This window comes from Paramormyrops kingsleyae, chromosome 23 (genome assembly GCF_048594095.1).
Source record: "Paramormyrops kingsleyae isolate MSU_618 chromosome 23, PKINGS_0.4, whole genome shotgun sequence".
Classification (NCBI taxonomy): Eukaryota; Metazoa; Chordata; class Actinopteri; order Osteoglossiformes; family Mormyridae; genus Paramormyrops; species Paramormyrops kingsleyae.
Window position 1 is genome coordinate 9896304 of NC_132819.1, and position 25668 is coordinate 9921971.

Consider the following 25668-nt stretch of genomic DNA (forward strand, 5'->3'; position numbering starts at 1 on the left):
AAAGTGTCAGCGCAGTTCAAACTATTGGGGATAACCTTTAATACACCTCTCAATGATAGAACATGAAGCAGTTAACGGTGCATTTCGCTGTTCAGCGCCCCACCTTGACAACGAGTCATACAAAGAAATGGATCGCATTCATTATTTTGCGTTGACTGTGTGTTAAATTTGTGGGTTGATCGTTGGGCTAATTTAGTGTAGTTTCTCGTTTTCCCCCTCTATGCGACACCTGTTTTGGGGGTAGTGACTTATGGAAGCACCGTCAAATTTCTTGATAGCCTGAAAGAATCGATTACAACCCATGAAACCGAGAGATTGGGAAAGTGGAATAAATCATAACAAAAAAAAAAAACGAAGGTGAAGTCCTTCAGCCGCCTGGCTAGACGACTGCAACTGGAAAGGGAGAGAGTAGTGGGGGCGCCGCCGAAGCTCTTAGGCGGATCTCGTCTGCAATTCTGCCGCTTTATACATTATTCATGCGACCTGATTTTTTGGAGTGTAATTGCCCTCGCAGCGGGAGGTAATCGGTATTGTGAGCGTGCTTGTGTGAGTGGGAGTGCGTCGCCGGTTACCGATCTGCAGAAAGGGCACGAGACCTCTAGACGTAGGGAATTAGAAACAGACCTCTTTGGGGAAAATAGACGTCTATTGATTTTTTTTCTCTTGTCGTTTGACAAATCTACGTCAGCCATCCCTACAAGTCCGAGATCAGAACAGTCATCTGTTGCTGCTACTGCCTTGAATTGCCGGGAAATAAGATTCACAAGTAGTTTTTTAGGACAGTCTCCGATTAATCCGGGCATGGATTCCATATCATTTCCAGACTGGTGAGCATATTTTATACTTCCACGACTATTAAATCATTGGTACTGAAGTCGTATCAAAATGGGAAATCGACTGTTGCCACTACTGTTGCTATTGTCTTGCCATGTTCAAACACCGAAGGGAAGGTGTGCGAAATTCTGCTACGGACGACTGACAGCTTTCTGAAATACATTTAATTTCTGTATAACCTGTGAAATGGATCTATCGAGACGTTTGCATTTGTGACATTAGAAATCAGAAGCAATACTCAACGGATGTTTAAGATTTGCCATTGCCTCTTGACATAAACCTGTAACTGAAGACAAACGCTGATGATGGGAGATGTCAGTGCAATTGATCTGAATTTTGAACCTCACGGTCGACCTCGTTCGTGCACCTGGCCTCTGCCTTGTCCGGAAGATTTTCCCGGAGAGGATGAAAACCTAGGTTTCCCCTTGCCTACGATAAAGGTGGAGCCCGATTGCGTTCCTGCATGCAGAGGCGAGAGAAATGGAGGTGCTCCGACCGAGCTGAAACACCCAACCGGCGTCCTTGCTCCATCCACCGGCGCTCTGTCGTACATGGGTGGCGGAGCGCTGGATGTAGCTGGTCAGCTGCGCAAAGCCAAGTCCTCGCGCAGGAACGCGTGGGGAAACCAGTCGTACGCGGACCTCATCACGCGCGCCATTGAGAGCAGCCCGGAGCGAAGGCTGACGCTGTCACAGATCTATGACTGGATGGTCCGCTACGTCCCTTATTTCAAGGATAAGGGCGATAGCAACAGCTCAGCTGGTTGGAAGGTAAGGCTTTGTATGCAAAAACGTGATTCATTTTATTGGTGACTTAAAATCGAAAATTATTATCAAGTCACAGGTTCCGATGTTTGTTGCAGTAATTTGATAATAAACGTGAATCAGAGTCATCACCTATATATTCCAGTCCAAAGTTTTGCTGAAAAGGTTTCGCCTGGACTAGTCGGCGTGTACTGATATTTTTCTGGCTTTTTAGTTGTGAAGCAAGTTCTCTACACTTTCCTGACTTATTTTGACTGCAGTTGCCGCAACGTTGATGTAACTTGGACCAATTTCGGCGTAAGATTTGACATCTTTGCAGCAAGGAAAGTCCTACATTTGAGCAAAAGATTGCAATGCGTTTAAGTCGAACTCCTCGTAGTAAAATACTTACATTATGAACAGCAGAATTTTATGTTTGTCAGCCAAAAGCTTTTGAGATAAAGCCAGTCTGATTGTAATGTTGGACTTGTAAACTTCTTTATTTTTGATAGGGTCGGTGCACTGATTCCTGTAGAAATTTTAGACTTGCAGCTAAGGAACACTGCGGTTAAACACGGCAGTTTACTCCGAAGTGACACCTTTGCGGGTTTGGAGCTATTAATCCATCCGTTATGTTTGTTTATTGGGGATATACTAACTTTGACCCATCAACCCATCGTGAGTCAGCCCCTGGTAGGAGGGTACGAGGGTGATTTGTTTTTAGGGAACTGGATGCTTTAGTGACTTGCTAAGTAGCGCAGCCTGTCATTAACCTGGAGGGAAATGCTGCAGCCTGTCGTTCCGGCAGACCCCCAGAGAGCCGCGGGCCGTCTTTATAGATGTCCATCACGGTGGTTCCCCTTGCGTTTTCAGCCTGGAGGGCTGTTTTTGGGCATGGTGCCCTGTCCTGGGCCCATGTGTTTTTGACACTTTTTAGATGGAGAGCACCAATAACATCTATGTAATTTGCTTATCTCTCTCTAATTTATATAGAATACCACTTATTGGAACCTTAGTTGCGAGTTGCATTGTTTTATTTTGCTCCTGATTTGTTTTGTGACCTACGGCTTGAGGCTGTCGTGAAGAAGCTAGGCTGGCTCCTCAAACTGCCACTAGGGTTTTTAGTCTTGTCAAGAAGGAGGTCATTAATGTCTCCCCAGTGACTCAAGGAGATCGCTCTTCTTACAGTACAATCGCTCTGGCTGAGGTTCAAGTCAGGGCCATGTCATTTTGGCCCGGAATCCCTCATTTTCAAAAGTTTTTTGCAGCCAAGAATCCATCTCTCTTCAGTCTTTAGGGACATGTTGAAGCTGGAGCTTCGGATGGACCAGGCACATTTACATACTCATGTCAGATGTTAAAAAACGTGCCGATGCCCCGTCCTAGCTAACATAGGTAACTGCAAACTTAGTAACAATTCTAAAAAATGAAAGCATTAAGTATAGAAATTTGACAAATTTTTATGCATGGGGAGAGGTGGAAGACGTGACCGTCTGAGCGTTATTAGAAGCTCAGTTTAATGGCTGCTATTTAATCCTGTCTGGATGTGAGTAGTCTGTTTAGCCCTGTCCTTGGATAGCCACGGGAAGAGCCGCGCACCTGTCCTTGGATAGCCACAGTGAGAGCCGCGCGCCTGTCCTTGGATAGCCACGGGAAGGGCCGCGCGCCTGTCCTTGGATAGCCACGGGAAGGGCCGCGCGCCTGTCCTTGGATAGCCACGGGAAGGGCCGCGCGCCTGTCCTTGGATAGCCACGGGAAGGGCCGCGCGCCTGTCCTTGGATAGCCACGGGAAGAGCCGTGCGCCTGTCCTTGGATGGCCACAGTGAGAGCCGCGCGCCTGTCCTTGGATAGCCACTGTAAGAGCCGTGCGCCTGTCCTTGGATAGCCACGGGAAGAGCCGCGCGCCTGTCCTTGGATAGCACAGAGGGGTGTGTAGACTTTTTGTATCCCCTGTATGCACCTTTTGATGGAGGGGGGGAGGGGGTTATTCACTAAGCAGCTTTGGAGGGGGACAGGCCCGGAGGCCCGAGCAGTGCCATGGGAGGCAGTCTCCTCACCGTGGCGAGTGTCAGGGTGGAGGCTCACGCACGCTGCAGAAACATGTTTGCATCAGTGCAACATCTTGCAGTCGAATCATTTTGAGCCAGTTTTGACACAGAGATGCCTCTGACACAAACGTTCCATGTAGTCTTCCCCAGTTTAAAATATATAGCATGGGCTGATTATTAAGCTGGTTTGACCCAGCCAACTATTTACTGCTGGTTTCAGCCTTGACCACTTCAAGTGGTGAGTGTTCTCCTTTATGCACTCATCAGCTCCTTATAGTACCTGTGTCTGTGTGTGTCTGAGCTTGTTTGACAGTGTGTGTGTTTGACAGTGTGTGTGTGTCTGTGTGTGTTTGACAATGTGTGTGTGTCTGTGTGTGTTTGACAGTGTGTGAGACAGTGTGTGTGTGTGTCTGTGTGTGTTTGACAGTGTGTGTCTGTGACACAGAGAGACTCAATTTAGTTTTAATACTTTTCAGTGATAATTCAGGCCAGGCATCCTTCCAAGGCTCTTCAGATATCTTGCTTCCGCCTTAATTATAATTCATAGTGCCGGCTTGTCTGCTCAGTTTAAATGGATTCCGCACGTCATTTCACTGGTATTTGTATGTGAAATTTAGGCATTGAATACAATTCAATATAAAGTTTACATGTCCTTTAAAATCAATAAACATCTTGCATTCAAATGATAATTTTGCATTTATTTGCAATTTGGTGACCAACAAAGGCAAAGGTCAACACGTGTGTAATTCTGATAAAGTTAAACTGAATAAGCGAACAGACCTCACTTGAATAAGCATACACCTGCTCAGAAGAGCCATTATTAAACATGTTCGTTCCATTTACAATGTCAGTAACATGACGATAGTCGGTCTCCAACTGTGTTCAGGTGTAATGATTGTGGTTAGCCCTGAATAGATGCTTATGTAAACTTCCTTTATAAGGTGGTGCGTTTCAAAGTAGAGATTCTAAAAAGATCTTCAGAGTAAAGTTGTGACAAGCCATAGATCAGGAGATGGACGCAAAGTGATTTCAGACGATTTAAATAGCCCTTGGAACTCTGTCAAGAGAAGCATTAAGGAGCGGCTTGCCCATGGTAGCCTGCAAACTTCTCGTAGCCGCCGTCGTCTTGCTAAAATGGAGAGAGAGAGAAAGTGGGGAAAACTTTGCAGAGAAGAATCTGGGGGCTGCTTTCGCGGAGCGGCAGGCCTTTCTGTTAATGGTCAGTTACAGCGAAATCACGAGCTCCACGGAGCCAAGGAGGGAACCTGTACTGAAAACAGCCACAGTACACGGAGACGTATGCAGGAATGGCTCACTGTATGCAGGAATGGCTCACTGTATGCAGGAATGGCTCACCGGCGGTCCTGGAATCGTGTGCAGAAAGGTTTTGCTGTCCGATAAAACCATGATAGAACTTCCAGGCCTCAAGGCAAAATGTCGTATCTGACTAAACCAAATGCAGTGCATCATTCAATAAATGCATTTTCTAATGTAACGTTGGGAATTTCACCTCATCAGCCGTTTATGGTCTTTTGAGGAGAGCAGGAGAACCAGATAGTGTCAAATGCAAATGTTTGAAGGGAATCTTCTGCTCTCTCCTTGAAAACGGAAATGAGGAGAAATGCAACATGGAAATGCACTGCCAAAGCAGCAGTGGAGTTTCACAGGGATCGTTGGACAAATATTATAAATATCACCATGTCTAATTTTGGTTTGCTGGTGCAATCAGATAGTTACCCAGTGGTTCGTTGAATTATACATCCTTTTTGTTTGCTTTTTTTTATTAATTTTCTGACTTTTGATTTCCAAAAATGTATCTCACTCCTCTTGGGCTGGGGTGGGGGCTCAAATTGTGCCTCTGCTTTAGTCCTGTGTACACAATCTCCCCACTTTGTGTGTGTGTGTGTGTGTGTGTGTGTGCCTGCGCCGTACCGTTACTGTATTTTTACCATCCATCAGGAAAGGAAGCCGTCTGCGTTTCTCGGGGCTGCTGGGAGTTAAACACATTTCACACTCAGGCAGGCTGGGAACTGCTCCCCTTTTAATCATTTGCGGTTCACCTGAGTTACTCTTAGGTTTGGTTCCAGTTGTCTTAGCCTCCAGTGCTGTGTAATCATGTGAGTGTTTTAACTGGACTGGAGTCTGAGCGACGAGCACGTTAGGATGCTGGGTGTGGGAGGGGGGGGGGGGGGGGATGCCGTCACCGAGTACAGAGAATGGACCACTGACGTGTACCTGGTAGTCATGGAAACCGAGATGACGGTGATACAGGGCTGTTTCAGCTGGAACACCTGTTTGTTAATTTTTCCTTTTAAGTTTATCTTTTTAAGCACATGTACAGTGAAGCCTGCCTTCGGCTGAGGTTCGGCTTCTTTGGCACATGGTAAGTCTCCGTGAACATGGGTCCGCAGTCGGGGTTCCTTCCTGCCTGCCGGCCGTGTGGCCGTCGCCCAGAAAGATGCACACTGCTCACGCTCAGCTGTCCTCCCCCAGGCCTCCCCCAGGCCTCCCCCAGGCCTGCCACACTCACCTCCGTGTTTTCATCCTCTCTCTTGTTGTCCATCACCCTGTTCTGTTTGGTCCATGGTTGCAGAACACAGCAGAGGGGGATTTGAGCCTGCAGTATTGCTTATTAGTTGTGGGAGTTACTGCAGTCTGATTATTAGACTGATTCTTAGATGGGAGCTGATTGGTGGAGTGACTAGCTGGATCTGGGTAGTCATGTGATCTGGTCATGTGAACAGCGTGAGGTGGCTGACTTATGGAAATCGGCCTTTTTGTGTGTGTCTCAGCTGTTGTGTGAGAACTCTCAATATTGAAACAGTCAGTTGTGTGACAACTGCATTTGCAATTCATGAACAGGCTTTGATTAAGGCCTAGAATAGCTGCAGTCGCTGGAAGGCACAGAATCGCTGCAGTCGCTGGAAGGCACAGAATCGCTGCAGTCGCTGGAAGGCACAGAATCTCTGCAGTCGCTGGAAGGCACAGAATCGCTGCAGTCGCTGGAAGGCACAGAATCGCTGCAGTCGCTGGAAGGCACAGAATCGCTGCAGTCGCTGGAAGGCACAGAATCTCTGCAGTCGCTGGAAGGCACAGAATCGCTGCAGTCGCTGGAAGGCACAGAATCGCTGCAGTCGCTGGAAGGCACAGAATCTCTGCAGTCGCTGGAAGGCACAGAATCGCTGCAGTCGCTGGAAGGCACAGAATCGCTGCATTCATTCCTGCGGTCCTGCAGGCCGCTGGGTCTCCTGCTTCTCTCAGCCATGCCTCCCTTTTATATCTCATCCTCTTTGTCCTTGTCCAAATGAGAGTGAGGTCATTTTTGGACACATGTACTAGATAATCAAGACTAGATAAACTTCTACTCGCCAATTGTGGAATGGGACCCCCCCCCCCAATGCCGATTGTGGAATGGGACCCCCCCCCCCCCCATGCCGATTGTGGAATGGGACCCTCCCCCATGCCGATTGTGGAATGGGACCCGCACCCCCCCCCGTCGGAGTCTCTCAGATAGGTTGCACCACCACCATGACTTTTCAGTCCACTTGGGCCTGACTCTCTGACTCTCTGACTCTGGCTATTTAGTCAGTGACTATGAGGTAGGGAATTATGGCAGGGAGGGGGGGGGGGGGCTGGGATGGGGAGGAATGGTGCCAAAAAGCCTGCAGCCGCGAAATGGCAGTTGGGTGCCGGAGTGTGGCTGTGGTTTCCTCTGGGCAGAGCTCCTCCTGATGGCTCCAGCACAGTGGCATGGAGACGCTCCGCACCTCCGTCCCACATTACAGCTCACATCCCTTCCAGTACTATCATTGTGAATCCTTTTGTTGGTCTAGTAATGTTCCTGCATCCATAACATCCCTATCGCTTGCACATTTCAGACTCCAGCTTTCGTCTGGCTGCTTTCTGTCTTCCTCTTTGTCTGTTTTGCTACTTTCTCCATTTCTACTCTGGCTGGGTCTCTTGGGGAAGGATAGTAGACAGGAAAAGTGGCTTGCTTCCATGGCAACAAGAACCCTCCCTCTCTATTCTGTTTCCTTAGCAACCGATAGCTTGACATTGTGGTGATGAGCATGCCCAGTACAGCAGGGCTCATAGAGCAATGAATGTGTGCATTTCAGTATGTGGCTTTTCTATCCTAAAGCGTTTTAGTGTCGTATATATATAAAATGAACAAGGATAGAGATGATAATTGTAGGTTTATTTTTTGACAATGCCATGTGTTTTGTTGTCGAATATGTACCTGGGATTTGCAGGCACCCACACACATAAAGCCCACTTCCTCATGGGTTACACCACAATCAGAGTTGTAACTGTGCTGAACACGTTGCTCAAAGTGCAGAAGCATGTTGTTTGCAGTGCCTGTGGGATTAGTGTTTCTGCTGTGTCATTATCAAGGATCGATGGCTTGTTGACTGCTAGTGTAGAGCCAGCTGAAAAGTGACAGGGGACGCTTTTGCATACGAAGTAGCAGCTTGGTGCTCGTGCCGTGTCGGTCATGCCAGTGGTAATCCTCTCAGCACTTCTGTAACGAGCAGCCACGCAGTACGGGGTGACCGGCTGGACAGGAAGTGGCACGCTGGCCGTCAAACAGCCACTGAAACACCGGTGGCCTCCCTAACAATGCCCAGCAGCTCTTAATGGCCTCCCGTGCATCTGCTGTTACAGCAGAGTCCCACACGGGAGCTGACAGGACCAAGTTCACTGTTATTGTCTTTTAGACCAAGTTTTAAACCAAGAAGAAAACCTCATAACATCTTAATAGCTTTTCAGAATCCCAAAGCATTCCATGATTAACACGGTGTGAAAGCAACCAAACAGCACTGAAATGTTCCCAGAATCAGTCTTACAAAGGAAGATTCATTTAACAAAAGAATTTCAAACAAAACTGTCAAGAGGAAGAGAATGACAGCTACGCAAACAAAGGGCATGTGTAAGAGACTCAAGTGCAGAGAGAAATGGGAGCAATGGAGGAATAAATGGAGAGAGAGTGTGTGATAGGAGAGGGAGGCTTTTGGGCATTGCCATTCTGGTGCCCATTATCCTTTTGGGCATTGCCATTCTGATGCCCATTATCGTGCCATCATTCAGGGCCACTCAAAGCTTGGCTCAGGCTTGCTGGTTGGGTGCCAGACCTGCACCGTGGTCACAGCACCACTGAAGGCAGGTGCCATGACAGGCAGGCATTCCTGTAATTTAAGAGGTCCTCATCCCCAGCCTCTCCAGGCCTGGCCAGACAGGCGTGCTGCATCTAATCAGCTCAGCTTGTTGTACTGACTTTTGCATGAGGTTGCGGCTGGTACAGTTTGAGTTTGCATCATTTATTTCGAGGACCATTTGATACTTCACGGCCAAACTGCAGGACTCACAGCTTCAGTGCTGAGCTTACATGAAAGGTTTAGTATTTAAGGATGGTGATAGATTATCATACTTTTATTTGCCGTTTGTATGGGTTTGAGCACCGGTGTCTAAGGAGCTGCAGTGATTTTTCTGGGTACGCGGTTCCATGAACTCAGTGACAGCTGAATGCTAAGACTTGGCCACACATGCCGGACTACTGACATTTCTGCCACAAGCAGCTGTGTGTCGGTTATTTGTGGTGTTGGGGAGAGCCGTCCGTCTCGTTCTGCCGCGTGTCGGTTATCTGTGGTGTTGGGGAGAGCCGTCCGTCTCGTTCTGCCGCGTGTCGGTTATCTCTGGTGTTGGGGAGAGCCGTCCGTCTCGTTCTGCCACGTGTCGGTTATCTGTGGTGTTGGGGAGAGCCGTCCGTCTCGTTCTGCCGCGTGTCGGTTATTTGTGGTGTTGGGGAGAGCCGTCCGTCTCGTTCTGCCGCGTGTTGGTTATTTGTGGTGTTGGGGAGAGCCGTCCGTCTCGTTCTGCAATTCTCAACCCAAGGGCAAGTTCTGAAAGGGTCGCAAGGCAGAGATGGAAATGTAAGCATTTTAAAACCAGCAAACTCCTATGCTGATCCACAATCAGATTTCCCAGCCCCAGTCCTAGAATTAACCTATATAAACGGGTCTTGGGTCTGAAAATGCTTAACGTAAAACTAGTGAACACTCAACCAACCCAAGAAGCCAAACCCAGATGCTTAATTTAAAATTCACTAGCACCTCCAGTCAGATTTGTGTGATAGGCATTGATTGGCGTAAATTGCAAATTGCACTGTGTGCTGGATCATAGAGCTAATTTAAACCTATACTTGATATAGGGTTGCAACTAAGCTGGTACAGTAAAGATTGGGTCACGGTGCAAAATAGGTTGTGAACCACTCACTTTGATTACCATATCAGTATAACAGTTACCGGCATATATGTCTTCCTACATCCGAAAGATGTTATCCTTTGCCGATATGCTTTTTGCAGACTAAGCTTTGTTTAGTGCGCAGGGGTGTGATTGTCCTAAAATGAGTGTTGTTTTTTTTTTTTTTAAAGCTTCCTATATATAGGATCAATATATAACAATATGGGGTAGAACATTAGACTAAGAAGCCATAGGCCAGACAGATGCTCTTCCAAAATCAATAGTTTTTATGTGTTGATTAGATGTTGGCTTTTTTCCATACAGAGTGGATGTCGGGGGCTCAGACCATAGCTTTCTAATGTGTGTGAAGGACTGATTCTCACAGAAGAATTAAACACTTCATTGAACAAAATATTTTCCCAATGTTGTGGTGCCTGTCACTCTGGAGGTCGTGACCTCTTGACACGCAGTAGCCCTCCATGACCTGGATTCGACACACCCGTTTGTTAAAGATGGTTGTAATTATAATGAATTTATGATCTTTTTCTCTTCTTCCTGGCGCAGAACTCCATCCGCCACAACCTGTCGCTGCACACCCGCTTCATTCGGGTGCAGAACGAGGGCACGGGCAAGAGCTCCTGGTGGATGCTGAACCCGGAAGGTGGCAGGGCAGGCAAGGCGCCCCGGCGGCGGGCCGGGTCTGTGGACGGCGAGGCCCGCTACCTGAAGTGTAAGGGGCGGATTCCTCGCAGGAAGATGGTAGGAGGGGCAGGGCCTTGCCCACAGGGCTCCCCGGAGCACGGCAGCCCAGCAGTGGCGGTGGCTGCCGGGGGAGGCACCACGGGAGGTGCTATGGGTGGAGCTGCAGGAGGCAGTTCCATGGGATTCGACACGTGGTCGGGATTCCCCTCCCGCACGAGCTGCTCCGCACCGCCGCCTGTCCAGGCCGAGCCGGAACCACGGGAGTCTGAGGAGGAAAGCCCGGCTTGCTCGACCTCGCCCCAGGTGTACCGCAGCCCGCATGGAGCCCACTCCCCTGCCCTGGAGGTGCCTGGACAGCTGGCGGCCCACACTGGAGCAGTAGCACTGGAGGAGACGTACGAGCAGCCCCAGCGGCTGAAGCCCGTCGGATTCCCGTTCCCAGGGCAGGACTCCTACTGCGCGCCCGTGTACAGACAGCCGACCCCACGGCGCCACTCGCCAATGCAGACCATCCAGGAGGACCGGCCTGCCGGCTTCCATGGTGTCCCCTATGGCAGCTCCAGTGCACTGCAGGAGCTACTTGCCGGCGGTCCTCGGTACTGCGGTGAGGATGTGGAGGGTGACACACGGCCGCTGATGGGCACCACTGCAGGTGAGCTGGGTCCCAACATCCAGAGCGTAGATGTCAGCCACCGTCAGAGACAGCACGGCGGGCACAGACAGCCTCCCGTTCCCCGTGGGCACGGGCACGCCCACGGCCAGCCCGCCCAGAGCCACAGCCTGGTGCACGCTCAGCCCCGGCCGCAGCAGCTGGCTGCCCAGTTCAGCAGCAGCCACCTTCCCTCCTACAGCCTGAAGGCCCCGAGCCTGTACAGCCCACCGGGCCATGCCTGTGTGCACGCAGCAGCCCCTGCCAGCCTGCCCCCAAACCCTGCCAGCATGCTGGGGGTGCTGCAGGACTCCTGCCGTTTGGCCACTGCCCCGCACCCTCGCCAGCCGCCCTGCCCCGGAGGCTACCTCCAAGGCAGTCTCGACACTGGCTGTGGGCCTCTCCTGCACGGCCAGGGCATCGGTTATGTCGCACGCCCAGAGCCACAGCATGAGGGCGCTGTGCTGCACGGCAACCTGGACTGCAGCATGGAGTCCGCCTTCCGCAGTGACTTTTCAGACTTTGAGGAGGTGGACTTCAACTTTGACTGCTCAGTCTCCCAGGGGATGGGACCTGGAAGCGGTGTGGGCGTGGGTCTAGGGGTGTGGGGGTTCGGCTACCCTCAGCAAGCCCATGGGAGCCAGGGCTGGGTGCCGAGCTGAGGAGGGGCAGCGTGTTGTGTGTGTCTCTGTGTTTGAACTGGCCAGCTCCCCACAGTACTCTGTGTCTCCGGTGCCTTTGTGAGTCCGAGTCTCCTGCTGCTTCGCTGGTGTCTGTGCCCCGCCCTCTCCCATGAGAGCGATACCGTGGGGAGATCCTCACTGAGCTGCACCATCCAACACGTACGCTGTATAGCTGGTAGGACAAGCATCAACTCCATTTTCTTACACATATTTATTTTAGGAAACCCCAAAATCAGCCTGCATAGCTCACTTCATATCTGTAGCGTTATCTACATGAAAACTAAACAGTGACTTATATTTGAATACATGACACACTTACAAAAGAATTTTTGTGGGAAATGTACGAATCAGTGGCAGTTAGAGAGATTTTTACAGATCCTCTGAAGAGTGGATTCTACAGCAAATTCTAAGAACCATGTGTAAGATCATGCACCACTTGCAATAAAAAATACTTTCATATGCAGCAAATTTAAATACATGGTCAAATCGGTTCCGTAGCACATCCTTCTCGTCGGCTGTGTGGCAGCCTTGCTAATGACTGTCGGCTCTGACGGACCCCCAGAACTGCCGCCCGGGATCCGCAACCTGAGCTCTGTTTCCCATCTCAATGTCCACATCCCTCAATTGAAATTCAGCGCCTCACTTTTAATAAACACTGTTGCCTTGCTGCTGCATTACAATTGCAAATTCAGAGCGGCATTTTTAATTTTTTTTTTACCTCAGCATTACACCTACTGAATAGGTTGAGTGAAAGTATGAATCAATTGTCCTGCGGTGTTTTGTGTAGGTGTGTGTGTGCGTGTGTGTGTGGACAGAAGGTACTTTATTTGTCCAGAAGGGCAAACGCATGAAAAACAGGCCCCCAGATGCCCTTCCCTGTGGATTTCTGTGAAATCAGTTGCATATGAGAGAAATGACCAGGAGCTGGTTCCCGGTAGGGGGGGTCGGGGGGGTCGGGGTGCCGTCTCTTTGTCGCTTCCTTTGGCCGGCTCCGGGGGGTCTGTTAAACGGCCAGACAGCGCCTCATCACTTAGCCTCTCCATAATATACTTCTGTCACCAGTCCCAGTATGTCCAGTATGGATCCAGCCCAGTCCATGGAGTCCTGGCTGTCTGGCTAACCCCTGATGAATGTGGCCCGATTTTGCTTGCAGGGTGGACCATGCTGTATTGCCCTATTTGCAAGGCGCTTATGAACCAGTAAGAAAGGAAGTGGTATATGGGTACGAAGAAGTGTTAGATAAAGGCTTCAGCTAAGCAACTAAATCTAAAAATAATAGCTAGTTTCTGATAGCTAATCTATGCTATGTGTGCTGATAGCTGATCTTTGCTATGTGCACGAGAGCAGATCTATGCTGTGTGCACGAGAGCAGATCTATGCGGTGTGCACGAGAGCAGATCTATGCGGTTTGCCCTTTGAGCTGGACCTTCACTCCTCTTTTTCCATAATTTTATTCTGCCATATGTGTGGATTCTGTCACTCCCAGTAAAGCAGCTCATTCCCACATGGGACAGATTTGCCACCAGAGCCCTCAGCAGGCCGCAGAGATCAGCGCTACCCAGACACAAAGCACAGGTTATACACACGGTGCTGTTACCTATATATACTTAGACTCTGGAAGTTCTGCTCTGGATTATGCATCTTGTTCCAGTTATTTGCAAGGCTGTTCTGATGCCACAGTACAATGTGACCTGCTCACTGACGCATGATTTTCTGAAAAAAAAAACAGGAAATTCCAGCAGTAGACTAATTGTAAATTAAGTTATGGAATTATACTGTCAGGTGTAATATCCCTTCTGGGCCAGTTTAACAAGCAATATCGATCGAAAGGATCGATATTGCTGACATTCAGATCAGAAATGATGCGGCCTGACTTGTCACCTGGTGATGTCAGATTTGAAATGGTGCGGCCTGATTCGTCACCTGGTGATGTCAGATTTGAAATGGTGCGGCCTGATTCGTCACCTGGTGATGTCAGATTTGAAATGGTGCGGCCTGATTCGTCACCTGGTGATATGAGATTTGAAATGGTGCGGCCTGATTCGTCACCTGGTGATGTCAGATTTGAAATGGTGCGGCCTGACTCGTCACCTGGTGATGAAGTCAGGCATCTAGAATATTCCGCTCTCTCCACCTTCGTGCATTTTCAGGTGCACACATGTGTAGGGCTCATTGATATCTGAGTATGCAAACAGGCTGTTGGCAAGTCCATTTCCACATGAAAGGTCTTGGCTCTCTGGGGTTTAGAATCAGCCAGAAAGTAGAGTGCTGTGCTGGCTGTTATTACCGCCCATTACCGAGATGAGGCAGCGGTTACATTAACTCACCTCAATGAGATTAATACCGTAACTCTGTCTGCTCAGAGCTCTTCTTCATTTCTTGCAATTTGTGTTTTCCTGAGAGTTGACGAATTTCACTGTGACCCTGGAAGGTTGGGTTTTAATCACCTGGTAGCCCATTCCTGCCTGCGTTGCTGTACATTGATTTACAGAGAAGAGTTCTGGAATACTTAAACTCCGTCTTTGTGTTTACAAAGGGATGTCTGCATATTCCTTTCATATACATTCTACTTAGTAATAGTTTGCTGCATTTATCATTCTGCTCTTTGGACTGTCTGGGTCTCTTTCCTCTTTGCTTCTACGTTCCTATGTCTCAGCTCTTATTTTGTAAAAAATATATATAGAAAATATTGTATAATTTCAAACATACAAATATTCTCTGTTGGTTGTTTTTTAGAATGTATTTGGTCATATGGTGAATTAAATAAAAGAAAAAAGTTGGGTTTGTGTGTGTGTGTGTGTGCGTGTGTGTGTGGGGGGGTGTATTTTACATTGTGGCATCTGTTATTTTGAGGTTGTGGGGACAATTTTTCAGTCCCTGCAAGGGGAACTCAATCAAAAGTCTTCGATTTTGTTTGATTACTTATGGTTAAGTTTGTTGGGATTGTGCAGAGAAGTGAACCAAGAGTCCCCATCAAGATATAGATATCTAATTTGTGTGTGTGTGTGTGTATTATGTTTATATTACATTGTTGGGACCAAATGTTCCGCACAAAGTAATAAAAACTGGTTATTTTGATGTTATAGGGATCATTTTTCAGGTCCCCACAAACATCAGTGAATGCAATCAAAAAATTAAAAATGCCAAAAGTTTGTAAAGTTGTATTTTGTTTGGTTACTTATGGTTAAGGTTAGGGCTGGGTAGGGGTTAAAGTCGTCATGTTGTGATTAGAGTTTTCCCCATAGAAATGAATGGAGAGTCCCCACAAACATATAATTACAAACACAAGTGTGTGTGTGGTGAGGTTGCTATGGTGATGGCTGCTGCTGCCCTATGGGGGCCGGGCTGTCCCTGCCTACCTACTGTGCCCCACTAAGACTCTCCGAGGGGATGCAGTCGCACAGCTCTGCACCACCAGCGTCTCAAGGTAACGGCTGCGAGATGGTGGAAGATCACTCAAAGACATTTTTCGTCCTTTGCCAATTTTTGTTTTCGTCTGCTGTCTTCATATCTACGTCTGTTAGATTAGAATATCAAGCACTAACATATGAATGACTTATTTCTTTCTGAAGTGTAAAATCACCCAGGTATTTGGTGAGCACAGGGTGCAGATGCTGAGTTCTAAGCAAATCATTCAAACCATTCCAGTGATTTGACACTGTACTTAACTGCTTTTCTGCAGGGATGTTTTACTCTGCCTCTGAATCGTCTTCCTCAAAGTGCCTCTACGGAGCGCCAGAGCCCCTGGGCTCCGGGGGCCGGTGCAGGGCAGCGGCTGAGCAGAGTGCTAAGCGAAGCGTCAGTCTTCCACATGGTGAAGACCTCGCTGCATACTGCCAGGGGGGCAGGGGGGGGGGGGTCCTCTCTGGCAGGGCTCCTGTCTGGCACGGCTTGTGCCTCCATTCCCAGGGCTGCTCGCTTGGCGGAGGTCCGCTGCTGCCGATGTGCTGCCTCGCCTGCTCTTCCTCCACTTTCCAGGGGGAGGGACTCTCCTCACATGACCTCATAGGTCCTCCCACGAGCTCCCCCTCCTGGTCAACTGTAGCCCCTACAGGTTAAGAAGCAGGAGAGAGCTGGCTGCACAGTAACCAGGAAAATAACACCAGAAATCACGTGGATACTGATGTGTATGACTTTCTTTCTGTTCCTTTCTCCATTCAGACTCCTAAAGCCATGGACAAAGTCAGCATTTATGAAAGGGTGCAGGTTAAGGCAGAATTACATGATGCGTTCATTTAGCAGGGCCTGCCTGTCCGTGTGGTGATTGGGCTTAAGGTTGTTGTTCTAGGGCCTGACAGTGACATCACTCTGCCAACCCTGGGATTCGAGCAACCTCCCAGTCAAAGACACCACGTTTCTATCCACAGAGCCTGCCCTGATTGTAAGGATTTAGCTGTTGATCTTGTTCAGGCAGAATGGGATAGAATAGGCCAGACTTTCCCTGAGGATTGGGTGACCTGACATTCCTGAGTTCTTCCGGAATCTCGTCCATCCATCCCTCTGTCCACCCCTAAGTTCCCCGCTGCTTATCATCGATCATCAGACTTCACTGCAGCTCCTGCTCGCTTGCCTGAAAGCTCATGCCTTGTACTTCTTCATAAATGTCTTTGTGTTTAAAAGACAGGGTATCATTCATTTATAAACTGTTATATCAGTTTATATGACAGTGTCACCATTTATAACTTATACGTGAATCCCCCAAGTGAGCCATATCCCTTGACTGTTTCCTATGTCCATTCTGTGTTTGCTGCTCAGTGTAAAGCTTCTCCCCCCCCAGTGGCACCTCAAACCCGTTTACCTGTTCGGGGTGCAGAACTCAAAGAAAATGCTTGAAATGTCTGGCCATCCCTCTTTGCCGTGGTGTTGTTGCTGGACGCTGGTTTATCTACCATTTCCTGGGGTATACAGTATTTTGCATACCATGTATTCAGAGAGCAGCTGTACTGTAAATAGCTGCATGGTTTTGGGCTGAATATGTGGACGTCTGCATGGGTAAGAACCTCTTTGCTGGGTTGATCTATTGGCGTGACCATGAAGAACCAAACATGAGGCTCAGAAAGCATCTTCCATTATATTTTTCCAAATGTGCACCCTTGTGTGTGAATTTGGTAACTCCAGTAGCTGCATATGGCATCTGCCATCAGAGAGGATTCTGGGTATTTTGCTTATCTATGTAATGGGCTAAGGCAGGACTGAGGCAACTGCCATAATATCCTTATGAGCAGCGCCCCCAAACATTCCCAGGATGAGACGGGGGCTGCACAAGCCCCGCCCACCCCTGAAAGCAATGTAAGGGTTTTGATGTTGCAAACCAGCAGAGCCGAGTGTTAATGAAACGCAGCTTTGAAGACGCAGCGTTTGAAGTTATGCATGAGTTTCCCTTCTTTGTGCCGTTTTCTCGCTCGCCCTTTTAATTTTTTTTAACGGCGCTTTCTGTCTAACTGTAGCCATTTGTTTGAAGTGGCTGGGATTCCTGGGGCATCTGCCAGCGCCCCATGCAGTTAAAACAAGCGTTTTTGGGTTCAAGTCATAATTGTTTTTGAGCCAAGAGTGAAATCTGGCAGTAACACTGGCTGCTTGCTTCTCTGTGTTAGTGAACACACCAGCTTCATCATGATTATTGCAAGTTGTGATTTTTATTTCTGTGTGTTTGCATGCTTGCTAGCTAGTGTGTGTGTTCTCTTACTTGCTAGCTAGCATGTGTTTGCTTGCTTGCTAGTGTGTGTATTTGCTTGCTTGCTAGCTAGTGTGTGTGTTCTCTTACTTGCTAGCTAGCATGTGTTTGCTTGCTTGCTAGTGTGTGTGTTTGCTTGCTTGCTAGCTAGCATGTATTTGCTTGCTTGCTAGCTAGCATGTATTTGCTTGCTTGCTAGTGTGTGTGTTTGCTTGCTTGCTAGCTAGCATGTATTTGCTTGCTTGCTAGTGTGTGTGTTTGCTTGCTTGCTAGCTAGCATGTATTTGCTTGCTTGCTAGTGTGTGTGTTTGCTTGCTTGCTAGCTAGCATGTATTTGCTTGCTTGCTAGCTAGCATGTATTTGCTTGCTTGCTAGCGTGTGTGTTTGCTTGCTTGCTAGCTACTTACCTGGTCCCATAGCCCCAGCAATCCCTGGCTGACAGGGAATGACCCCTCAGGACTTCTAGACTTGATGGGCTTAAACGATCACTTTCCAATCACTCATAAACAACAGTGGCATAGAAAAACAGACACGCTGCTGTTAGATTTCTTAAAAATGACACAAACAGGCACCTTGATTGAAAGTTTTATTTTTTAGCTTTGCATCAGAATTCGCACATATGTTTAATGACATGAAATGGCAGTATCTCCTACAGACACTGGTCTTGCATGGAGCTGATTAATTCCCAGAGCGTTTGGCCTCATTCTGGCTGAACGCCTCTTTGGCGGAGAGGCAGCTGCCTCTAAGCGTCCTCTGGAGTTTTAATTAGCCTCAGTGACCTGTGGACCTGCGAGGCTGCAGCACTTACACAGACTCATCACAGGTGCATGCAGACACTGTCCAGGACACCTCTAGCCCACGGCCAAGCAGTTCCACCTTCTATAGGCTCAAGGCTGTGAGTCACAGCTGCTCTGGACAGAGGACACTGAAGGCAGAGCAGCATGATGATTGGCTGCCACCTAAGGCTTCCCCTGGAAGCACAGCCATGTGGGTGTTTCAGTGCGAGTCGGGGTCCGGCTACTTGCTGGTCCTGCCCTGTGCAGGATGGCATGGTCCATGTGCTCTTGGGGTATTTTTAGGTGTCTAGCTCAGTCAGCTTACCTTGGTGTGATCTCCCACACACCCACACACACACACCTGCCCATGTATCGAGAGGTGTTGTGCAGATTCAGGCTGCAGCTGGTTAAATACATGGTGAAGGTATCATAAGCATATTCTGTGCAGTGTCAGTAATGACAGCTGCTTTATCCATGAAGGCTACATGGAATTTAATCCCCCAACAGCCTTTACGCCGCTTTTCTTCTGGTTCTCATATCAGGGGAGTCCAAAGGGTCGTTTCCTCGTTCTGCAGCCTCTCCTGTGCAAAGTTTGTTCTTTGCACAGCTCCACCCCCCGGCCGAGCGTATAATACCCTGCGACCCCACGGCTCCACCTGCTGGCAGAGCGTATAATACCCTGCGACCCCACGGCTCCACCTGCTGGCTGAGAACAGCTCCTCCTATTAGCCACCCTGCCTTCCTCCCGTCAGTCCTATGCTAAAGTTTGCTGCTGGGTACGACAGCTACGATAGAAAAGGAGAGAATGGCTCTTCATGGGCATTCATCCCCAGATGCCAGCTGCTTGGTGGTTAGGCCCAGCTACAGAGAAGCTGACCAGCACCACCTTGTTTAGTGCCACCCCCCTCTGCTTCCTGCTTAGTCCTCATTCCTGCCCACTACTGCTACCGCTCTGTCTGTCTTTAGTCCCAAACTCTAGAAGATTCTCTAGATCAGTGTTTCCCAATCTGGTCCTCCGGGACCCACAGGCTGTTCACATTTTTGCTCTGTCCCAGCTCCCAGTAGGTAGCAAAAAATGTCATTGGGACCCTGAGGACCGGATTGGGAAACGCTGCTCTAGATCAATGCAGGTTCATGCCTAAATGAAGCCCTGCCCTGCATGGAAACCTGCTCAGTGCTTGTATCCCATACATGTACCTGCCCTGCTAATCCCATCATGCTCCAGTCCTTCCTCATCCTCATGCGAGAATGGCCACTGATTAAAAGCCCACTCTGTCACTGGGTTTTGTTTTTCCTTTCTCCCTTCATCTCTGTCATGCCCAGATTTCTTTGGTAGCATGGCTGGCACATCTGCATGTAACAGTTCAGCTCACAAAGACTGCAATTCGACAGTTGTGCACAAATACTAATTATAACATGAAATAACAAAAGAAACAAAAAGACCATCTGTGGTGGCGGTGGAGATGGGAGAGGCGTGCTTGGCGGCCCGCTGGCTCTGTGCTGATCTCAGGAACTCTGCTCATTATTTTATTATTTCATAAGGAGGGAGCTGGGAAAGAGCCCTGGAAACTGCTGGTGGAGACGCAGGCGGAATCATTTCAGTTCATGATTCCAATGCTAAAAACAGATGCGTGAAATGAGCGATTGCTGCCAGAGGCTCCGAAAGCCGTGAGATGCAAAATCGTGGCCCTGGTGCAGGCAGGGAAGTCGAGGGGCGTCACGCGGGACGCCAAATCGCTGGCCTGGCGCGGGCAGGGAAGTCGAGGGGCGCCACGCGGGACGCCAAATCGCTGGCCTGGCGCGGGCAGGGAAGTCGAGGGGCGCCACGCGGGACGCCAAATCGCTGGCCTGGCGCGGGCAGGGAAGTCGAGGGGCGCCACGCGGGACGCCAAATCGCTGGCCTGGCGCGGGCAGGGAAGTCGAGGGGCGCCACGCGGGACGCCAAATCGCTGGCCTGGCGCGGGCAGGGAAGTCGAGGGGCGCCACGCGGGACGCCAAATCGCTGGCCTGGCGCGGGCAGGGAAGTCGAGGGGCGCCACGCGGGACGCCAAATCGCTGGCCTGGCGCGGGCAGGGAAGTCGAGGGGCGCCACGCGGGACGCCAAATCGCTGGCCTGGCGCGGGCAGGGAAGTCGAGGGGCGCCACGCGGGACGCCAAATCGCTGGCCTGGCGCGGGCAGGGAAGTCGAGGGGCGCCACGCGGGACGCCAAATCGCTGGCCTGGCGCGGGCACGGAAGTCGAGGGGCGCCACGCGGGACGCCAAATCGCTGGCCTGGCGCGGGCACGGAAGTCGAGGGGCGCCACGCGGGACGCCAAATCGCTGGCCTGGCGCGGGCAGGGAAGTCGAGGGGCGCCACGCGGGACGCCAAATCGCTGGCCTGGCGCGGGCAGGGAAGTCGAGGGGCGCCCCTTCAACCCCGCCTGCTCAAAGAGTAATGTTGGACTGGCACGAAAAGGTGGAGTCTGGTCTTGTTCCTTGTGTTGAGAAGGACTGCTGATGCTTTCGGCCTTCTGAACCATGCGTGATGCTCCTTCTCTCTCCTTCTTACTCCTTCTCTCTTTTTAATACTCTTTCTCGCTCCTTTTCCCTCCTTCTTGTTCTTTCTCCTCTTCTCACTCCTTCTCTCCTTTTCTCTCCTCCTCTCTCCTCACTTCTTCGCTCCTTCTCGTTCGTTCTCTTTTTCGCTCCTTCTTGCTCCCTCTCTCCTTTTCTCTCCTTCTCACTCTCTGTCCTTCCCTCTCCTTCCCTCTCCATATCATTCCTTCTCTTTCCTTTTCTCTCCATTTTACTATCTTGCTCCTTCTCTCATTTTCTCTCCTTCTTGCTCATTTTCCCTTTCTCACTCCTCTATCCTTTTTGCTTCTTCTCTCCTTTTCTTTCCATCTCACTCTTTCCCTCTCCTCATTTTCTCTCCTCGTTTAGGTCCTTCCCTATCCTTCTCTCTCCTTCTCTCAATCCCTCCTTCTCACTCCTTCTCTCCTTCCCTCTCCTTCTCACTCCTTCTTTCCTTTTCTTTCCATTTAGGTCCTTCCCTATCCTTCTCTCTTCTTCTCTTTTTCTCTCCTTCCCATTCCTTCTCTCTGCTTCTCTCTCCTTTCTCTCATTCTCCTTCCTTCTCCTTTTCTCTCCTTCTCGCTCCTTGTCTTTTGTGCTGTCTCTTGTTGTGCATGTTGACATCTTTTCTGGTCACAGTATGGCCATGAATAATGTGCAGTAGACGATTTTGCCCAAGGAATGTTCCCAGAGCTCAAACTTCCAGCTGAAATCGTTTATTAGAGGCTCCGGGATGTTAGGCAGCCAATGTTAAAAACGGCGGCAAACCAGACAAGAACAGCTTACTTGGTGAGTCTGGTCCTGAGCACCCATAGCAACTAAAAATGGAGCTGGGGGCTGGTTGCTAGGTGGGAACACTAAGAGATGGGCTGGGTGTGGAAGCCAGGACAGATGTACACATGGAGAATGAGTTTCCCAGTCATAGCCCAGTTTGCCTCCTTAATCTCAGTCATCTTCAGAAACCCTTTCCTCTCTCACTCTCCCCGTTTCCCTCTCTCCACCCACTTTCTCATTAAAAACAGGAGACTTGGCTTCTAATTAAATCCCACTTGAAAGTCTTAAAAGTCAGACTGTGACTCAATTTGCATTTCTGAATATGGAACATGGCTTAAAGAGGTTTAATGAACTGCCTGAAAACATCTCTTCCTGAGTGACGCTGTTGCGACAACACTTGGAAAAGCTCAAATGCAGGCATGTTCACACAAACACAAAGACGCACATGCATGTGTGCACACGCAAAGACATGCATGAATGTGCGCACATACAAACACTGACACGCATGCCTGTTTGCACAAACAAGCAGATCTGCAAACATTTATGACACATAACCATGCATATCTATGTGCAATATGAGTGTATGTTCCTCTACAATGAAAACACATTCACAGGCACGTATGAACAGAAAAGGTCTTTTACTTGCACATGTGGCAGTGTTCACACTGGAATGCATTTCAGAAAAATTCTTTGCAGCCTGAAAATGCTGGTGGTTTCATGCTACATATTGTGATACCGGAAAGAACAGGACAGTAAAATCACATCTCTTCCACAGGAGACACTGACTATGGTACAAGTAAGAGTGGTGGCATAGTTGTACCCACAGGTTGGAAGATCAGAGTAAGACTGTGTGACAAGGGTTAGCATTTATATGGGGTACTAGTCCACAAAATACAGGAATCTAATCTCAGTCTTTGTTTTCCCTTTCTTTTGGTGACTATATTCAGTCACAGATACAACACAATCGGAGGACTGACTAAACTGAGAATTTCATCATCAGTAATCAAAGTCATGCTGGAAAGGAAGGAATATCTCTTTACTGTGCAACAGTGGCACCTACAGCTCAATTCTGTCAATGCACGTTTGAAACGGCCAGGATCGCAAAAATCTCTGGTCACAATTGCCGATCTTGGATTCATCTATAGGGGTGCTTGAACGATTACCTGCTAACCCCGCCCCAAAATCACTAACTACACCACAGAAGCTCCATCACCTCATATAGCGCAGGGACTCCGATCGTGCTAATCTGCCTCTGGATGCATCCAAGCTCTTGACCAAAATTTCATTGTAAACCGAATGGTTATGATTCCCTCGTCCTCCATCAGTGTATGTGATACTGTGCCTGTAAATGTGCTCTGCGCTTCCCTCTTACAATTACAGATTACGGTTATTCCCTTTAACTTTATACCGTTACAGTTTTTGTTACTCATAGTACTGTACTGGATAGTTGGTCAGCAACCAAGGAATTAAACTGGGAATCAAATGGTTATATGGCTCTGAGTTCTAAGAACGGATATTTTGTACTACTTTACACCAGGAGCCGTAAATAAAAATACACTTATACTCTGTTATTCGTGGTCCTGCTATTCAAATTTCTACCTTAATGAACAGTTTATATTAATATCCATATCTGCTAAGGTTTCCTCCTAGTGCATACGTGTGCCCCCTGCCCTGTAAGGGATTGACATCCTGTCCAGGGTCTCTCCCCTGCCCTGTGATGGATTGGCAACCCGTCCAGGGTGTCCCCTGTCTTGTGTCCTGTGATGGATTGGCATCCCGTTCAGGGTATCCCCTACCATGTGCTTTATGAGGGCAATTTGGTAACTTCAGTTAACCTCAGCATGTCTTTGGACTGTGGGGGGAAAAAGGAGTATCCGGAGGAAAACCCATGACGACAGGGGGAGAAAATGCAAACTCCACACACATGGAGCCGTGGTAGAGACTTCAACTCTGGTCCAAGAGGAGTGTCGCCACACTGCACCACCGTGCAAATTATTTTAAATTGAAAGTTATATTTTCCGGTAGAAAATTAGGGGCAAAAACTTCCGTAACAGTAGTAGTAACAGAAGCAACACCAGAATTTCAGAGATCTGATCACACGGACGGCGACAGCGGAAACGCTTCAGTTCCACCCACTCAGAGGGTTCACATGTAGGTCTGCGGACTGAAACGTATCCATATCTGCTAAGGTTTCCTCCTAGTGCATACGTGTGCCCCCTGCCCTGTAAGGGATTGACATCCTGTCCAGGGTCTCTCCCCTGCCCTGTGATGGATTGGCAACCCGTCCAGGGTGTCCCCTGTCTTGTGTCCTGTGATGGATTGGCATCCCGTTCAGGGTATCCCCTACCCTGTGCTTTATGAGGGCAATTTGGTAACTTCAGTTAACCTCAGCATGTCTTTGGACTGTGGGGGGAAAAAGGAGTATCCGGAGGAAAACCCATGACGACAGGGGGAGAAAATGCAAACTCCACACACATGGAGCCGTGGTAGAGACTTCAACTAGACAACAGTCTATCTTCCCAGAGGAGTGTCGCCACACTGCACCACCGTGCCACCCCCTACTAAATGTCCATGTCTCCTAACAGATTACAAATATGAATTATTTGTAAGCCAAGCAATCCTTCGTTTTGTATACCATGTTTACATCAAATTCAATGACATTCCACTTTTTTATATGAAAATAAAAAACAGGGTCACTGTGTATCAACCAGCAAATCCGTAAGTTTTATAATTAAAGATCCGCGTTCTTTATTGGGTTAGTGTAAAGTTTTAACTGCACATTAATTTGCACCACCACTATGGTTAATTCTATGTTGCGATTCATTTTGCACGACAATTCCAGGCAAATTATTTTAAATTGAAAGTTATATTTTCCGGTAGAAAATTCTGGGCAAAAACTTCCGTAACAGTAGTAGTAACAGAAGCAACACCAGAATTTCAGAGATCTGATCACACGGAAGGCGACAGCGGAAACGCTTCAGTTCCACCCACTCAGAGGGTTCACATGTAGGTCTGCGGACTGAAACGTGAAAGACTCGGTTTCCCGGCGTGCTTTGTGCTCAACTCCCCTTCTCGCGCCTTTCCTTCTCGCGTCACCCTAGGACCTGTCGTTGTTGTGGTGAAGTTAGCTACAGTAACAATGGCGGCGGCGGGTTGCGGATTAGCTGCCGGGGCGTCAGCGGGAGGACCAGCCTGTACGACCACGGCCCGAGGTCGCTTCCCAGGTCGGCCATGGACATCTCGCAGCCGACTTCGGTTGGACAGACGCTCACAGCTTGGTCGTCTGGGAGTTATAGATGGAGAGGCAGCTGCCGGAGGCCCGCGGCCCTCCATCTCTGGGCTGAGTCTCAGCGAGGATCCGTCGCTCTTGCGTTTACTCGGTATAGCAGAGAACCACAAACGTCAGGGAGCGGCGGGTTACAGCTCAAGTGGAAGTGAGGAGGTAAGTTGCTAAACGATTACGTGTCATACACAGTAGTTTTGAGGACTACTTTGTATGGACGAAAATAAATGAACAGGCGGGATGCTTTTCATGAATTTAAAAATGGCCAACTGAAATGTAATGGCAGAGCATTTCGGCGGGTCAAGTGCCAGTTTAACCTAGAAACAGTCTAGTTGAGTATAGGACGCTTGGTTGGGTGAACGTATTAAATACGACGGTATGTTAACTGAAAGGGCACGGTTCCGTATTTCTTTTTAGAAAACGCGCACTGAATCAAACGGATGAGATGTCTGACAGGCAATTTTGTGGAAGATACATACAGCTTAGCAGCTAATTCAGAAACATATGCTGTGTTGTTAAACTCTGACGTCAGCAGTTAGTGCGGCCTCCTGTTCGCCGTTCCACTGCCGCCAGTATCGACTGTAAACACATGGGAAAGGGTATGGCTATAACTGACCACGTATTTGTTATTAACTTACTAATACTGAGAGCTGCCATCTGCTTACGCTGCAAGGCATAATCACATATCATATTTCCACGGAACTTTGG

At 48.9% G+C, this 25668-nt stretch overlaps 2 protein-coding genes across 4 annotated transcripts in view; both read left to right on the forward strand.

Annotated features, from left to right (window-relative positions):
• The first annotated feature begins 407 nt into the window (after positions 1-407).
• LOC111839670 (forkhead box protein O6-like) lies at positions 408-15012 on the forward strand. Its single transcript, XM_023803776.2, has 2 exons — positions 408-1604; positions 10430-15012. Exons 1-2 carry the CDS (start codon positions 1137-1139, stop codon positions 11876-11878), a joined length of 1917 nt encoding a protein of 638 aa, XP_023659544.1. The 5' UTR covers positions 408-1136; the 3' UTR covers positions 11879-15012.
• Positions 15013-24761: 9749 nt separating this feature from the next.
• LOC111839650 (histone-lysine N-methyltransferase 2B-like) overlaps positions 24762-25668 on the forward strand; it is a 33223-nt gene continuing 32316 nt past the window's right edge. For 2 of the 3 annotated variants that reach the window (XM_023803735.2, XM_023803736.2), the window contains exon 1: positions 24762-25119. In XM_023803735.2, coding sequence (XP_023659503.2) covers positions 24817-25119 — 303 coding nt within the window. In that variant the 5' untranslated portion in view covers positions 24762-24816. The remainder of the gene's footprint in view (positions 25120-25668) is intronic. The other variant, XM_023803737.2, reaches the window with a different exon arrangement.